This window comes from Mytilinidion resinicola (assembly GCF_010093595.1).
Source record: "Mytilinidion resinicola strain CBS 304.34 unplaced genomic scaffold BDZ99scaffold_34, whole genome shotgun sequence".
Classification (NCBI taxonomy): domain Eukaryota; kingdom Fungi; phylum Ascomycota; class Dothideomycetes; order Mytilinidiales; family Mytilinidiaceae; genus Mytilinidion; species Mytilinidion resinicola.
In genome coordinates, this window is record NW_022985470.1 from 162,716 (window position 1) to 179,360 (window position 16,645).

At 49.1% G+C, this 16,645-nt stretch overlaps 5 protein-coding genes across 5 annotated transcripts; 4 read left to right on the top strand and 1 right to left on the bottom strand.

Annotated features, from left to right (window-relative positions):
- Positions 1-722: 722 nt before the first annotated feature.
- BDZ99DRAFT_469138 (WSC-domain-containing protein) lies at positions 723-1,651 on the top strand. Its single transcript, XM_033721429.1, has 3 exons — positions 723-1,142; positions 1,213-1,403; positions 1,464-1,651. Exons 1-3 carry the CDS (start codon positions 924-926, stop codon positions 1,597-1,599), a joined length of 546 nt encoding a protein of 181 aa, XP_033569057.1. The 5' UTR covers positions 723-923; the 3' UTR covers positions 1,600-1,651.
- Positions 1,652-2,618: 967 nt separating this feature from the next.
- BDZ99DRAFT_504110 (uncharacterized protein) lies at positions 2,619-4,456 on the top strand (the record flags this gene model as incomplete). Its single annotated transcript, XM_033724016.1, has 1 exon — positions 2,619-4,456. One exon carries the CDS (start codon positions 2,619-2,621, stop codon positions 4,209-4,211), a length of 1,593 nt encoding a protein of 530 aa, XP_033569058.1. The 3' UTR covers positions 4,212-4,456.
- Positions 4,457-7,654: 3,198 nt separating this feature from the next.
- Positions 7,655-8,931, top strand: BDZ99DRAFT_551848 (uncharacterized protein; the record flags this gene model as incomplete). The annotated part of the gene is made up of 3 exons (XM_033727035.1): positions 7,655-7,917; positions 7,965-8,051; positions 8,099-8,931. The coding sequence occupies 3 exons, from the start codon at positions 7,655-7,657 to the stop codon at positions 8,523-8,525; spliced, it is 777 nt and encodes a 258-aa protein (XP_033569059.1). The 3' UTR covers positions 8,526-8,931.
- Positions 8,932-9,220: 289 nt separating this feature from the next.
- Positions 9,221-10,726, bottom strand: BDZ99DRAFT_577074 (uncharacterized protein; the record flags this gene model as incomplete). The annotated part of the gene is made up of 4 exons (XM_033728648.1): positions 9,221-9,442; positions 9,490-9,724; positions 9,779-10,384; positions 10,436-10,726. 3 exons carry the CDS (start codon positions 10,724-10,726, stop codon positions 9,587-9,589), a joined length of 1,035 nt encoding a protein of 344 aa, XP_033569060.1. The 3' UTR covers positions 9,221-9,442; positions 9,490-9,586.
- A 4,512-nt stretch (positions 10,727-15,238) lies between these two features.
- BDZ99DRAFT_469142 (uncharacterized protein) lies at positions 15,239-16,232 on the top strand. Its single transcript, XM_033721430.1, has 2 exons — positions 15,239-15,494; positions 15,544-16,232. Exons 1-2 carry the CDS (start codon positions 15,272-15,274, stop codon positions 15,864-15,866), a joined length of 546 nt encoding a protein of 181 aa, XP_033569061.1. The 5' UTR covers positions 15,239-15,271; the 3' UTR covers positions 15,867-16,232.
- Positions 16,233-16,645: the final 413 nt, after the last annotated feature.

Genomic DNA, 16,645 nt, shown 5'->3' on the forward strand with positions numbered 1-16,645 from the left:
ATTTACTTGCGCGTCGTACTGTGTAGATGTTAGTCATATAGCTCGCTGGGAAGAGACGTAGGTCTCAAAGGAGTAGCTTGACATGCCGACTGTGGTTCTGTCTTAGTGTAGGGGAATTGGGCCACCATGTTCACCAAGACGTCGTGCTGATATGCTCTGGTCGGATAGCTCCCCGCTCGTCGAAGCAGCCGGGAAAGTCCAGGTAAAGCAGTTGAGACTAGGCTGAAGGAAACTGATGTTTGAAAGAGGTCCCTGTTGGGAACGGCGAGTTACTTCGACTTTGTCAAATGAACGTGGCTGTATGAAGATCCTGAGGTGTGATTGTAGACGTAAAAATGACTCTATAAGACTCGAATAGGCTACATGTGTAACAAATTATAATGTGAGATCTAGAAATATAGATGTTCTAAGTAGAGATCTTTGGAAGAGCGGTTAACTCTGACAAGGCTGAGAATAGCGGCTCGGATCGGTCGAGATGTGATGTTAGGGCACCTGATCATCCCAGCCGCCGTGGCGTGCTCAGCATTTTGCATGAAAACATTAGTCTGCGAGTCGTAATGCGCCCAGCTCCTAAAAGGGATAAAGGATGAAGAATTTGTGAAGGCATTGCGAGAACTTCTCCGCATCCCGGCAGCATGTCTAGCCGAGCTTCAGGGCCCAGTCGATCTCCCGCCACCTCGCTCAAAGCGGCAAAGATCAGGGGCACCAGGTTCAGCAGCACCCCCAAGCTTCCGATAAACACGAGTCCTAGCCCTCCCGTCCTCGAGATATCTAGGCTCTGCGCCCCCACCGATACTTCAGCTCTTCGGCATGTTGCATATCTTTTTCCAGGCGTTTCTCCTTGTTTTACACACTCCCTAATACCCCTACGCGTTGTTCGCTTTGCGTTCGCTACCGTTCTTTGTTCTAAGACGTTCATTAGTATGGTTCCTTCCTCTGTGCTACGCGTGTTTGTCGCGGTCTTCTCCTGGAGTTTCGTAGTTGCTGCGAGCACGACGACGGGCACTGCGGCGAGCACATCCGTTTCTGCGACGGTCTATCCAGGAGCTGGGATCTATAAGTACGCCGGTTGTTACAACGAGACGACTGGATATACGGCCAATGGGGGTGCCAGGGCGTTGAGCGCTGGAGGTTGGACAATGGTGAGTTTTGTCGATGCTCTCAGTGGAGTATCGCTAATAATCTAACTTGGCTAACCATGTTCATCGATAGGAAGGTCAAGACGACATGACCCCCGATACGTGCCTCTCCTTCTGCAACGGAATGAACTACGCTGGCCTCGAATACGGACGCGAGTGCTGGTGTAGCTATGCCCTCTCGAACTTATCGAAGAAGTTAGATGAGAAGAAATGTGGTATGGCTTGTGCTGGAGATGGAACCAAATTCTGTGGCGGATATCTCTCGTAAGATGGGGCTTAGTTTGATCTGCATTAGTAAATACGGCTCGCTGACAAGAATTCCAGGATAACGCTGTACAATCTGACCACAGGGACCGAGTCCACCGACACAAAGACCGGTGGTGTCGGGCAGACGACGTCGAGCACTAGGCTAGCTACCACTCTCATAGGTATAGTGGGAGCAATAGTCCTTCTATTGTAGCTGTAAAGTCATGTTTTGTTTATATCTCAATCTACATACGCTGAACCCACTTTACTTGGTCTTTTCCATGCATCAATGGCCACGGTTTCCTGGCAGCTCCTCTGGCCTGTCCCCCGTAAATTCTGCCACTGGACCATCGACGTCATTAATATTCTAGTATCAAACTTTCCGGGAAGCCGTCAATGCCGGACAGAGACGTCCTCTTGCTTTCTAGGCAGTACGCGGAAGCTCTTCGAGCAGAATAAGCCATAATGTCTATTGCGCTCCATGACCTCACTCCATTGGTCCCGACAGCCTGCTGCAGACCCCTTGAAACCTCATCACGTCCCTTGAAGACCACCCTCTCTACAGCACGTTTATCGCAGTCCAGAGTCTTGGGGTTAAAATTGTCGTCGCAAATCTCCCGCAGCCTACCAAGGATCACGGATTGTAGACGGGGCATCTTGCACAACATCTCGAACACTGCTCATGAGAGCTTATAGTTGCCACGTAAATACAGAGATTCGAATATCTTCATAGCTATATTAATGTTAGTCATGTATTCGTGTGTTCGGAGGTGTGGGCTTCTAAGGTTGGCTTTAGTTTACCCCGTTAGCTCAGGATATCGAGTCTGTCCTGGATTTGAGGAGTTCAAGCTCGTGAAACGCCAGAGAAATCACCTGGTAGCCTATTTCACAAGCCGATAAAGAGCGGGTCACGGGAAAGCTCGTGCTCACACGTGTTCGTTCTAGTATGAATTCACCTTATAGATGATTCTCTTTCGCATATAAATATGCACTCCCGCCAGTCTCTTGTCTCCAGCAACACACACACGCAGATCTCGACCACGAAACCACCCCACCAGAAGCAGCAAGCTACTCGAACCACATCACATTCCCCATCTGGTGCTCTGGCTTGCGCATAAATACCTGGTACCTTCAAGGTTCTCTGACTCTCACCTACCTCCCTTGCCAACCACACCACACCACACCACCATCTTTCTCATTCCTGGGACATCGTCCACTACAGCGTCGCCCACAATGTCTCAATTCCAGACGACGAATCCCGCTGAAGAGATGAACGCTCTTGGTTTCGCCGGACTACCGGCAGATATTCTCGATCTTCTCGGCAAAGAGCATCTCGACAGTCCGGACTTCTTCAATATGCGCCTAACCTGCCGCAGCGTTCAGGCCAAGACGTTCCACGCCTTTGGCAAGCGTTATTTCCACCACGTCAAGTTCATGCTGTCTCCGCATAGCCTGGCGGCCCTCGAGGCAATCTCCAAGAGCGAGTTCTCTAGCTTCATACGCCATGTCGGCATTGGATTGGAGCGCCTCCACACCAACAAAGATCATACATTTCATCACCTCGCTTATAGCAAGGATAAGAGAGGATGGCTCAAGAAGTATGACCAGACATACGAAGATGAAGTCCGCAAGCAGCAAGAGATGGAGCAGAACAAGACAAACCTGAAGATCCTCGTCAAAGTATTCAGGACTCTTCCCAACCTGAAGACAGTTGGTGTTGGTGGCCCCAGCATAAAGAGCCAAGCAGCGGAACGAATCTGGGATACAGAGAACATGCAGAGCTGGGGTACGGAGCACATGCTCAGGAAGTTGGGCGCAGAAGACGACAGGGCTGACAGGAAGCGTGAACCTCGATACGCCAAGGATAGGATCTATAGATGTAAAAAAGCGCCGGAACGACAGACGATACTGTACGATGAAGAGAAGAAACATCGGACGTTTGGTATCGTCTTCAAGGCCTTCGTGGCGGCTGCCGACCGGGGCCTTAAGCTGGATCTGTATATCCCGGAGTTCTGGACGTGGTATTCAGCAGAAGAAGCTATCCCTTCCTCCCTCTTCTCCCTCAAAGGCTCGAACGTTGAGAAAGCCCTGAGTCGCATTGGCTCTTTGACAGTGAACTTGACCGACGTCTATGGCGACGGAGACGAGGAAAAGCAGCTCCTAGACACTTGGATCGAAGGATTGTGCCGGCAAGCTAAGTCTGCGACATCCATCCAACTCTGCCAGGAATTTGGCCACAGCCAGAACCTCGACTACTTCTTTAAGCCGCTCGCTGAAGGTGGCTACACGCAGCTCAAAAGTCTGCGGGTCAGCTGTGTTGAGATCGAGCTACAGCTGCTCTTGGGAGCGTTGAGGAAGCTGTCTCCCACGATCGAGGTCATCTACCTCTCTACCTTCAACATCACGAAAGCCGGATACGATCCCATCATAATGTATGATGAGTCCTACGGCAGGTACGACAAATGGGGGGACGTCTACAAGCTGCTGCAAGACTTGCGAAAGCTGAAGACGTTATCGCTGGCGTATCTCACTGAGTATCGCGGACCCATCAAGGAGGAGACCACGGACGACAACTCAGAGGGGGAAGCGATTGCTGCTCTTGTGGGCCCTATTGCTACTGCAATTGCTGACGATAACAAGAAAGATGGGTACTGGAAATATCAACGGGCGTGGAAGGATTATCTCGTAGTCTACGGCCACCAGAAGATCGTGGACGCCCTTGGACGCGCTATCAAGGACAATGAAGAAACAATCACCCAGGACTATTGGGGGCGTCGTGGTTGCAAGAAGTTCCGCGCCGTACGCGTTCGCAAACTTCGCTCTTAGTGTTGTTTCAACCGGTGAGAGGCGAACGCGGTGGAGAAGGTTTGAGTGGAGAAGGACCCTAGATAGTTAATAGGGCTGGCGAGTTCTTAGAAGCTGTGGTAGAGCGACTAGGAAAGTTAGCTTGTGGGGCAGATGGAGTGATTTAGCTGCGGCTGCTGGTGGGTGTTGGTCGGCTGCTTAGGTTCATTAGGGGCTTACTCACAACGGAGAGAAGGCAAAGATGTTCGTATATCCGAGCCAGAGGCAGCACTATCTCAAGCTTGATTATACTGCAATCTACATAGACCAATCTTTTGTGGATGCCCCTTGTCTTCCTGAGTGAATATCACCATGGTCCAGTCTACTTCCTTGCAATTCTCCCCACGAGCGCAATACCAAGTTGCCGGCGTTGCGATGCCGGCAGTCAGGTACGGCCGCCACGTAAGCCCACTCCCCGTCCTACAAATGCTAGCACACACAGGCGATGGCAAAGGTATGGCCAACGCTCGCCTCTGCACGACGGAGACGTGTTTTCGAATATCCGGATGGAAGCTAAGTGGGAAGGCCTGGACGGGGACGTGGTACGCAAATCTTCAACAATTCTTATGATCTGTACCACTCCATAATACTGCGGTTTGCGCCATTCGCGATACTGCGTTGCGACCCCTATTCTTACCCAGCACTCTTCATATTATAGCCCTGCTTTCCTCGCAAACCTCTGTGTCTCCCTTGCAAACCTCCCTCAATAGCTCTCTGCACGTAGCCACTGCCCTGCCGAGCAATCGAAGATCATAATGGCAGACAAGAACGAAGATCCAGTGGAACTATTCAGCAAGAGGTTCAGCAGCTTGAAGGTTCCTTTGTTGGCAGCCCGGGCACGGCGGAGTATGTCCTCAGGAGAAGGGCTTGGCAGGAGTAGCACTGGTCTAATCCATGTCCTCTTAGCGACGAACAATCTTGGGCGTGAGAGGGCTGGCCAGCGCGAGATGTCCGAGGATGGGTAAATTCGACTGGATCGTCGGCAGGCTCATCCGGAGAGAAAGCAGCATGCGCTCATCCACCACCACTGCGCGAACCGGAATCTAGCGCTGAGATACTAGTTAGTAGACGAGTCGTATGGGATAGGTTGGATAAGTCCTCCATTAATTATTTCCGCATCGTTCATATTCCCCTGTCCATATTGATGAGCGAATGGGATAGGTTGGATAAGTCCTTGATTAATCTGAAGCTCGATGATATTTACGCGCAACTGCAAGTTCTCGTTCTTTAGATAGAGATTCTCGGATTATAGTGATTGCAAGCGTTGGTTGCGGAACTGTAACTCGGATTCCACTAACTGCTCGTCGTCCTTGAGGTCGTGACTGGAAGTGTCGCGCTCTTGCTCGCCCTTTGATCCAGTAAATCGGGCTCTTCTCCGACTTCTCTGGACCGTGCCTATGTATTATTAGACTTGTTAATGCCGCTGCAGGAGTAAAAATTCTAATCAACTTTGGGCCCCGGCTTTATCTTTTGATTAGGATACACGCATAGCTGCGCAGACTTTCCACAAAAGAGGCAGCTTGGAAGAGTTCGGTCGCTACATTAAGAGCGACTAGCGAGTGGAAATTGTAATCATGGCAAAGTTTCTCAGACCATTTCACTTTCCACCTGTCACATAGACACGTTAGCAGATTAGTCCTATTATTCATATTAGTGCATGCACGTACCTCCGGCAAGATTTGCATGGTTGTTGTGCTTTATCAGCCGAGGGTTGTTGATGGCTCGCTGTAAGTTCCATGGCGCGCGATAGGAATGACGTTGGTCCGCGTCAATCACGTTCTTCCAGGTGACCGCAAGGAAGTCGAAGCTGGTAGATTGTGGTGTCCTTGTTCAAGTTGTTCCGTACACGAATGGCTTTCTGAGCCTTTTTATCCGCTCGGTGGGATCTAGTTGGCCAGTTAGCTATGCATGATAGAGATTGAAGGACCTCCCACATCACTGCTTTGGTGTGCATTCAAGAGAATTAGGCGCATCACAAGGTATCTAATCCGCGGCTGAACTACAAAGACGTTGAACAGGGTGCCGTATTATATAGAGCGTTTGGTCCCCGGATTTCTGAGTCGGATCTTGGCAGCTGGCGTAGGAAGGGCAAAGGATCAGTGAGGAAAGCATGAGTTGTATTGAGGTGCTAACGAGTGGCTATATAGTGAAGAGAGACCAGGGGTTGCAGGCAGCAACGGTGACAAAACAACAGGTGAACCTTGTCCAGCTGAGAAGTGAACCCTGTACAGCTGAGACGCGTAGACAGACGTGCGTAGGAGCATTCTAACTGGCTGCCAGATCTAGACTATCAATTGCTCCTTTCAACGACAAGACGGGACGGGACTTCACCCGTTTTCGTGGCCCCGGGCGACGCTTCTCTGACCACCATCCACCAATTTTGCCACTAAGACTACAGATGTATAGGGCCAGTCGGCGAAGGGCGGAAGGAGCCAAGGAGGTAATGGCGTGGCATATCTGGTGCCTCGATCGGACAAGAAGTAATTTCAGCGCCTCCCCACAGTTGCCGTGCACGTCCTTTAGTGGCGTTCTTCTCACCATAGTGCCGGATGGAGATACCCTGGTAAAATGGCGTGAAACCTTGGTTGCAGGTCGGCTGTGTCAATGGGGGGAGGGTAGTCGACTCATCATTTCTATATTTTTAAGATTACTGCTATTGATACACTGCTATCCCGTTCTTGGAGCCTGCACGGGCCATAGGCTATTCACGCATTGTTTAACGCACTTTCTTTCACGGGATCATATGCCTGGTTTGAGGTAGATGGCTGCTCAGCCGGTAGCTGCTGCTCGGTGTGTCGGTTGGTCGAGTTATTTGCTTCGTCTTGCGGTGTATTTGATGCTGGATGAAACTTAGCAGATATAATGCCTATTATAGTATTTAAATAAACTAACACTGAATTCTGTAGCAGAATCTATGCTTCTTTTGGGAAGGCACATTGCGGCTCGCTAAAGTAGGCTTTCCATAAATGGATTCCTGTGTCCCAGCCTATATCGCTTTTAGGCTAGTGTTTGCCACCAGCAGACGACCAACGCTTGGGCTCCGTGTAACTCAAACCACTATACAAAGGGTGCGGCCGAGTGCGCTATCAAGTCTCAAGCGGCTAAGCGAGGCGAGGCACATCAAAACTGCCCGAAATTGACACCTTTGGATGGCCGCATCTCCAGAAAACAATAAGATATCGAGTTTCTGAAAAGCTAGGCGTGTTTGCGGGAGCGTCTTTGATAGTTGTTGGAAGGCTAGAAAAATTATTGTGCCCGTGTGGTGGCTGCGCAGCTAAATCGTGGATTTTGGTGGTGACTTGATAATGCACTCGGCCGCACCCTTTGTATGGGAACAACTAGAACAGGGCAAGTTTTGAGGCGTAACGTAGGTCGAGACTTGCGTATGCGAGTTCTTCACTTGCAAAAGGGCGCCCTGTTAAGCAATGACGGCAGGAAGGCAACGAGTTTCCGGGCTGGAAATCGGCGAAGCCGCGTGGACGCAGACCCTCGTCCTCATGCAGACCCTTGCCCGCATCGTCTGGACGCCATGCTTCCATCTTTACGGGGCAATCCAGAGACAAATATTTGGTTTTGAAAACTCTCAAAAACCCAAGACGTCCTGCAGTTCTGCACCAACTTCTTCCACCGTCACGAAGCTGGAATCTAATAACGCTGCCACTGCTCCAGAGAGACTTCCCCCAAACATGTATGAAAATTCAAGCCTTAGGTTCCTTGCGCTAACAAACTTCGTAGCGGAATGGAGGACGACAACCCGTCCGATACAGAGTCATCCCCTGAAACGAAAATCCAATCTGCTAAAAATATCCGTTGGGAGACACAGTAGGCTCTACTTATACTTTTACTGAGTTCTACTGACAATAGTCTAGGGCCAAAGTCACGCTTGATAACAAAGTGCTTTACGTCCTAACAGCGCGCATTGCGGCCCTGCCATGTCTTGTCAATCACCTTCTCAACACTTCTTTCTGGAAGAGGAGCGAATACCACTGCTTGGATCCTAAATATGCAAAGGTTTTCCAATATCTTACCGGCGAAGGACTCAATCCCCAGGATGAGCTGAAGGGCGTCATATTTCTTTACACCTTCGGAAGAAAGATGAAATGGGTTAAAATCAGCGAAGATACTTGCACTTGGATACTTGAACATTGGCCGGGAGATGTTGATAAATCCGTTTTTGGCAGCGCCCTCATCCAAGCGAGAGAAACGAATGACCGAAACATGTACTGTTTCTTCAAGGCAAAGCTCGGCTTTCCGTTCGATATTCTTCCTCAGGCTGAACAGCCCTACGGAAACTAAGTTTGAGATATGATGGCTCCATATGGAACCTTCATAGCTAGTTAGACGTAATATCCGAACTTGTTACAATCGTCGCAAACAACCGCATTCTAATACGACCTTTCCTTTTTTCGAACGTGCAAATATTAATAAGCTTTTCATATTCAAGGTCTCTTTTTCAAGTGGGTAGTCCGAAGCTTATTCGGAACGGACCGAAGTCATGATTGATCGATAATGCTCAAAGTGGTGGAGGAAGCCGGAGCAGAAGGCAAGCGGGTTCTTGGACGCCATCCAGGCATCACACTAGGGTCATGTTGGCTCCTAAAACATGAGACGCCATAATGCTTCCCGAATGCGTTTGAAAGGGTGGTATTCGCAGAATGGCTCCTGAGGCGGCACAGAAGTCTCTATTCCCCAGTGTAGTTCGTGGCTGAGGGGTATGCATGCATGTGGTTTTCTCCCAAAAATGGGTCACTCACTCTAGTTCCATTGAGGCTCCCGCCCCTCAATCCTGTCAGCATGTGTAGACCCCCGTCAGCGCCGACATGCATACTCGACCTGGATCGTATGCTAGATAAGGTAATTCTTGACGAATTGGGGTGCTGCAGAAGGAGTTGGGAACAGCGGAAAGAGTGGGTGATGGAAGGGTAGGTGCGGAAGGATGGTGTCGCTGGAGGTGTCACTGGAGACGCTGCCGGTGATGTCGCAACAAAAGGCCTTTGTAATGATCGAAGAACTGACACGACGTGCGAGTGATGACGCGCACGGAGTAAGGAAAAACATATCATCCGGCGGCGCCCTAGACTAAGTTCTACCTTTGCACGACAGAAACGCACCCGTTTGAGCAACTATCAATCTCCTCCACCCCTCAAACGACGACGGCCGCTGCATCCCGGGCACCAACAGAGGATCATAGCTGAGAACAAGAGAAGTGAGACCTACAAGTGTCAGAGAGGAAACGGATGCTGGAAAAACTTGAACATACAAATTCCCCAATGTAAGCATGTTGACAATTTGTGTTGCGCAAGTCAAAAGCAATGACGGCGGGCGCAATTTTTTTTTTTTTTTTGCAAATGAGAACTTCAGAGTAAGTAAGTCCTCGAGCAATACCCTTCCCCAACATCCCAGTCTTGCCTTATTTCATCTTTGAGGCTTCTCGTATCCGACAGCTCTTGAAGTGAATAGGAGCGCTGCTCTTTGCAGGCTATGTGGAACCAACTCTATAATTCTTTAGCAGTTTTCCCATCCACCAATCTAGTACGGCGCACACATACCTCGCTTGATAGCTTTTCGTAGATTATGATATTGGTTTCCAGTTTTGTATAGTAATGGACGACGCCATATTCTTCCTCCTTCCAGTCTTGCGAAGCTTGCTGACATACACGAACGACTGTGGCAATTTGATCATAATTGAAAGAGTAAAATACGTCACTCGCCATGTATGATAGCGTCTCCATTGAAACCCTTGGGGTATGTCCAACGCTCGGATTAAAATGATGGTCTAACGCAACTTCCAAGCCCTTCAAAGCGAGTGAATGCTCCTGAGAGACTTTAAGGAACCAATCCTGCAAAATTTTAGTATTTGACAAACTCGGTATACGTACCAGTGATGAAAGTGTGCGATAGATATCTTCGCGGAACCGGGTGCGATTCTGAGTCTGCAAAACATACGATGCACGAGCAATCTGGCTCTTATCATATTCATCGAGGGCGGTGAGTGCACTGGTCACCATGAATTCTATCACAGTTTTTGATAGAGGCGGGGTAGTGTTCGGTTCCAGGTGAGCATTGAAAGCAGCGCGAAGACCCAGCTCAACGTAGAAGTCAAGGGAACATTTAAGTTCATCCAGAGAAGTGCGACCAGTTAACCGGATCAGAACCTACAGGTATATAGTTAGCTGTGCAGAGAAAGCAATTATTTTCCCACATACGCTGCGTAGCCGTGAAAGCCTGCATTTCGCAACATCTTCTGAGTATCTCCTATCACTGAATTCGCTCCAAAATGGGTCCTCAGGCGTCCTGGAGAGTTGTCCATTCTGCTTTCGTGTCCAAGCCTTGTAAAGAAATGAACTGTTGATCTCATCGTTGATAATGCAGGCGAAGAGAGAGTCCACACTGTCATCTTTGAGCTGTGTGAGATCATCATTCTTCTCCTCCTCGCCCGTATGAAAACATGGAAAACAAGAACAGAAAAAGTCAAAAAGAGCGAGGGGAAAACGCATTGCCGGCTGCAGAGAAGGTGAAAAATGCATGTGGTGGGCTTGATGCAGAGTAACAGATCCCCTGAATCTATTGCGTCCAAGTACTGGCTCTCTGTAGACAACCTACCCGTCCTAGCGTCCGGTAATGAGGGTTGAAGTGGCTGACGACCTTTCACGGCCCAAATGCGCAAAGTTGGTGAAGGCTTGCCAATCTCTACTGAGACATGGGCGGCATCACATCCGACAATACCGACCGCACTACCCGCCAGGATAAGGTGCGGGAGCAGGTGGGGATTCATGGCGATGCTGTGCACCGGCATGTCCGGGGTAGCCGATGATCTTTCAAGTCCGGGATGCGTATGGAGGCCATGAACCAGCGGGCGACACGCGGGCGGCGTATATTCGACAGGCTGAATCAAAGGTTGGGCGGGAATGGAGATGTGCGTCCGCTCGGCTGGGGCGGGGAAAGAAAAGTGGCGCTCCGCAAAGTCTACTTCGTATTGGATTTTCGTTTTCTAACGAGCAGGCGCGATTTGCACTCCCGTGGTACGCATCCTGCCATATCCAAGTTCAACGCATCAGTCAAGGAGAAATATAGGCATAGGACGCAGACTCTATGATTTCGAAGGAGACGACGCTGAGCATGCTTTATGCCTTGAGCATTATGTTGTCGAGCTTCTGCGCTATTCTTTTGCCCTTGAGAATCAACTACACCAATCCGTCCCTCACCAACCTCGCTCTCCGCCTGGCCAGCCTCGCTCTCGGTATAACCAATCTCTATCTCACCAGACTGCCTCTCACCAACCTGTTTCTTTACCTCACCAACCTCGCTCTCCGCTTTGCCAACCCCTACCTTACCTCCAATCACCATTAAACACAACGTGGGTTTAATATGTCCCTTCCCCCGAAGAACCCAAACAATGTCACAATCAAGACTTGCAAGTAGGGATAGGAGACCTCTAATGCGGACACAAGATTAAACTCGATGACTTTATCAACGAAATTCTCGACTGGCAAGCGAAAAGGCAGCGCTTTTGGCTTAAATCTTGCGCGCCGGATGACCTTATAGCAACCCTCATTAATAGTTGCAGAAAAGCCGCGATATTTCTCCTAGCTACTGCTGATAATGACGGCACTCGCCCGGCACCTTTAACAGGCGGTCCCAGGCGGTCCATAGGACGAAGCAGAGTTAATATTTAAACGTGTGGAGGGTTACGTTAATGCCAAAAATTAGATTAGAGAGAATGGAGAGCTGTAAATACAATTCGGCCGGTTCACGGATCTTATACTTGCGACGGCCTGCCATATGTTGGAACATTACAAGCTTTTAGAGATTAGAGTTAATTCTATTATGCAAAAACGGCTCGGTCGAAAGCAAAAGATACCGAGATATTTGTATTGCCTTCGCCCTAGTGCTGCTTGCGTAGTCCGGAATGCGACGGAGTTGATAGAAGAAACAGGTTGGGGTAATAAAATCTGGGAAGCTTTACTCCTAAGTATGTTGTTCCTTTTACCCTTCGAATTAAAAGGTTGCTGATATAGTTAACGTACTTCACAAGCGGGTCGGCCACACAAGCGAGTCGGCCACCTCATCATATTTAGCTGCCTTAAACGTTGATTACTCCACAACGCCAATAGATATCAACTAGATACAAGTTGTAGCCTAATCTGCAGCAACCTCTGCATCTTTTTTGCACGTACGAGCGTTGTGCCCTGGTTCGCCGCAGCGCCTACAGCGCTGCACGCCGCCGCCGGAGCGCGCTCCGGCTTGCTGCCTTTTGCTTTGAGCTGCCTCCTCGATTCTTTGAGCAGCTATTTGAGAGCCTGCTTCCTTTGTTAGAGTTCCTTCCCTCTGAATCCGCTTTTTTTTGCGCGCCTTGCCTTTGTGGCAGCTTTATTTGCCTTTTAAAGGCTGGCAACTGTATCGCGCAGCAGCGTGGCTTTATGCATTATAATTGCAGCACCTTTAGAGAAGCTATTAAGCGAGTTAAGAATAGCTGTAGGCGAGCTATTTTAATGCATTTGAATGCGATTACGAATTAAGGCTGATTGAGAGTCTAGCTCGAGAGCGTTGCTTGGTGTTTTTGATTCCCATTGAGCCTCCACGGCGGGAGGCGACGGCGTACGAAGCACAATATTAAGCTTTAAGAGCACTGCCTCTAGATTAAGCGGCACAAGGCCTGCGCCTTAAAAGCTTGCGCAAATATTGCTCTTTATAATTAAGTTGTAGAATGCTGCTTTAAATACCGGCAGGAACTCTAGCTTTATAATGTGATTAATGTAGTGGCATACTAGATCCTTAATTTAGCGCCCGTATACCTTTTTTAATAGCGAAAAGCAGCCAACATCAAGCGGCAGCAGCAGGTGCGATAAATGCGGCGGCATACAGAGAGCAATAATGTTGTTCTCCTTGCAAATTTATTGGAATTCAAGCGAGATATGGCTCTTATAGCCATCAATAATTAGCAGCCGATGCGTGCCTATGGTGCGATCTTTTATATGCATATTAAAATGCTGCAGCCAGGCAACACCAAGCTTATTTGTTGTCCAGCTATTGTTGCTTACTGCTATAACCCAGTCCGGTGGTATGTTGTCGCCCTCGTACTATGCAGAGAGATGGTACTTGCCTGCAAAGATAATAAATGGCGGGATGGCCCATCCACAGGCATTGATTCCTTGGATTATTGTTGTCTATTCGCGATTGCCTAGCTGTACAGCTTTTGGTCGATTGCGCCGCTCGGAGCCTGTTACAACTATGCTTGATAAGATAACGCCTATTTGGAAGCCAGCTTTATTAGAGTTGTATATATTATTATTAATAATGCCGTACTTTGCTTTTATATTGTATACAAGCTTAAACCAATCGCTAATAACCTCTGGATCTTTGCATAGAGCTCTTTAATAGTTGTACTTTTAATTAAACTTTATTTTAAGCTCGTCCGTTTGCTTTATAAAGTTGTTTGGCCAGTTAATGCCCACTTGGCCAGCACCGCGCTCGGCGAGTAGCTTGTTGGCCATCTCTCGTATAGCAGTTAAGCTAGGCGAAAACCCTCGCGAATCCAGGTCGAGTATATGTTGAACAATGGCTGATTCTTCAAGCTTTGTAAGCTTCTTTGAATTAGGCTCACAATCGCGTTGTGCAGTTATTCCGCCGCGTCGGTCTTGGAGCGTGCTTTTGGGGACATTGTATATGCCTGCAGCGCGTCGTTCGCTTGGAATTTGATTTCGTCGGATAGCTAGGAGAGCTAAGGCTAGCCTGCCTTCTTTTTGGATTGATTGCGCGTTGTGTTGTCGACGCATATTGGTTGTTGGTTGACGCGTCGCGTTTTCGTGATGAGGTGGCCGACTCGCTTGTGTGGCCGACTCGCTTGTGAAGTACGTTACAGAGAACTATTAAAACCAGGGCGGGTGCTGTATTGTATTATTTCTTTAGTGCAAACCTTACTTAGCGATGCCTTTACGTTAGTAACCCGGCAATACCAAACAAAGAGTAGTATTTTGCTGACGAACTTAGGTTAAAGCAAATATGCAGAGCCCTAAAGTGTGATTATAAAACTGTTTCATGTAATAAGCAGTTCTTCCAGGGTTACCAATGCGAGATCATACCAAGCCGTAAGCTTTCCTTCTCCCTTGCGGTCATGAGCGGTACAGAAGCTAAAATAATCTCAGCTATTCAAATTCCTGTACAGGAATAACACGCTAAAGACAGCGACGTCGACGCACCTACACCAAATCAGCAAGAGAATGGAATAGTTCCTCCTAATCCTCAAATGTGCAGGAATGGCTCCAGTGCTACCGGGTCAGCAGCTCCCGCCGGCAAATATAATATCATGCATCCCGATGGCAACACGGAGGATGAAGACGAGCAGCCTTCCAGATCTCAGCCCTGTCCCACTCCATTGAATCAGGGAACAGGAGGCACGCCTCATGGTGAGTGCTGCTGATAACGCCGTCTAAAAATTGATACTGACATCTAGGGAGATGTACCAGACCCAAACACGGACATCCCTAGCTCTTGGAGCCTAGCACAAGTGCTGCAGCACGCCCAATCACGAGAGAGAAGCGCTAGCATCGACCATGACAGACCGAACAAACGCCATTGTGGGAACGTTAGCACGGTCGATTCGATCGCACCAACGGGCCAGGCGGGGTCACCAAACCGCGTCTGCCATGATATTCAGCCTCAAAACCAGAACGGAGAGGGGAGTCGGGGAGCGCGCTCAGCGGTAAGTGCCATTTGAATACGCTTGGTCTCGAGAAGGCATTAACGAAGTCTTCAGAATATCAACCTAACGTCCGGATCCCTTCATACTTTCCCTCCATTCAACTCAGAAGACCCTTTTTTCAACTTCGCAAACATACAGCACGCCCAAGTACATCATATTGGTGGTCAATTGAATTCATTGGGTAGGAGCTCTCTTTTTATTTGGTTGAACTGAACAACCACTAAGTACTGGCATAGGGCATGAGGAGAACCCGAGGCCAGCGGGGTGGGTCGCCCTCAACAACCAATTTATGCGGAGCCAGCAGGTGCCGAATTTCAATTCAGCGCAACAAACACGTCAGATGTCTCTCAACGACCAAGGAAGCGCAATTACAGGACAAGGCGAGCTAAACGTGGATGTCTCTGGCTCTCGGTCGAGCTCAGCACACCTTCAGACGTCTCGCAACAGCCAAGGAAGTGCAGTTACAAGACAAGGCGGGCCAAATACGGTCTCTGGCTCACAATCGAGCTCAGCACATCTTGATCGATTGAACACATTGGATCGGGGATTAGACACGCTACCTTGTGAGTCCTGTTGGTGGCGCTGTGGAGAGCGATACTAACATGGGGAAAGACTCATTTCAACAGGGTTTACTACTACTGGACGGCTTCGATTCACGCGGTTTTAGACCAGTGGAAGACTTTAACTCACACGATTTCCTTCCAGTGGACGGCTTTGATTCACACGGTTTTCCACCAGTAGACGGCTTTGATTCGCAAGGGTTTCCACCAGTAGACGACTTTGATACACACGGGTTTCTAATAGTAGAGGGCTTTGACACACACGGGTTTCCACTAGTAGACGGCTTCGATTCACACGGTTTTCTTCAAATGGACGGCTTTGATTCAAATGGTTTCCCACCAATGGACGACAACTTCAACTCACGCGCTCCCTAACAAGGACAAACCCTCTGGTACCTACAAATTCCTATCAGCAGATCGCTTTAGCTTACGCGATCTCCGGCGGGCCAATGTATGTGTACGAAGACAACACCACCACTGACGAACGCATATTTATTGGGTGCACGGTAGACACCCGTCCCGCGAGGAAAGGATATAGTTGTCTTCCCATCCGAAACGTATGGAGATGGAGATCCGTCCAGAACCCTAGCACAGACAAGCAACTGCTCATGCTTGCCAGCTACCCATGCTCCTTAGATAGGATCTCTTGGTCTTGCTAGGCCGTAGCGCCTTTGTGCCTGCTGTATTATTAGCACTAGGTATCAGGATCTCTCAGTAATAATGCTTACCGTTGCAAATCCCTTCGCTGGCCGCTTTCTTAGTCAGCACTCGATTTTTTTCCAACTCGCACGAGCCTCACAATTCAGCTCCTGAGCGTGGCTTACAAAGGTATTGAATTCCCCAAAGCAATCAACCTCTGCACCCGACCGTGCCCCCCCACCGCAAGGCTGAGGATCTAGATCCTGACGTTCACTGGTGCTCATTGACAACTCAACCACGTTGTGGCGCTGTGGCCAAACATCGTGCCACAGGCTGATCACGCCGTCTGCCGCTGACTTCGCGCCACAGCCTTCCCTTTCGATGTTTAACTCCCAAGTTGGTGTACCTGCCAAGCTTTCGCATGCTGGATCAGTACAACGTTAGACCAAAGGCGGCAGTGCTTCCCACATTGAATCTTTCAGCTTAAAGCCAAGTTTGCACTCTATGAAATACAA

Excerpts from the sequence above, each read along its gene's own strand:
- BDZ99DRAFT_469138 (XM_033721429.1), top strand. The coding sequence starts at position 924 with ATGGTTCCTTCCTCTGTGCTACGCGTGTTTGTCGCGGTCTTCTCCTGG. Across the intron at positions 1,143-1,212 it reads GCGCTGGAGGTTGGACAATG|GAAGGTCAAGACGACATGAC; the intron begins GTGAGTTTTGTC and ends GTTCATCGATAG. Across the intron at positions 1,404-1,463 it reads TTCTGTGGCGGATATCTCTC|GATAACGCTGTACAATCTGA; the intron begins GTAAGATGGGGC and ends CAAGAATTCCAG.
- BDZ99DRAFT_469142 (XM_033721430.1), top strand. The coding sequence starts at position 15,272 with ATGTCTCTCAACGACCAAGGAAGCGCAATTACAGGACAAGGCGAGCTA. Across the intron at positions 15,495-15,543 it reads GGGATTAGACACGCTACCTT|ACTCATTTCAACAGGGTTTA; the intron begins GTGAGTCCTGTT and ends ACATGGGGAAAG.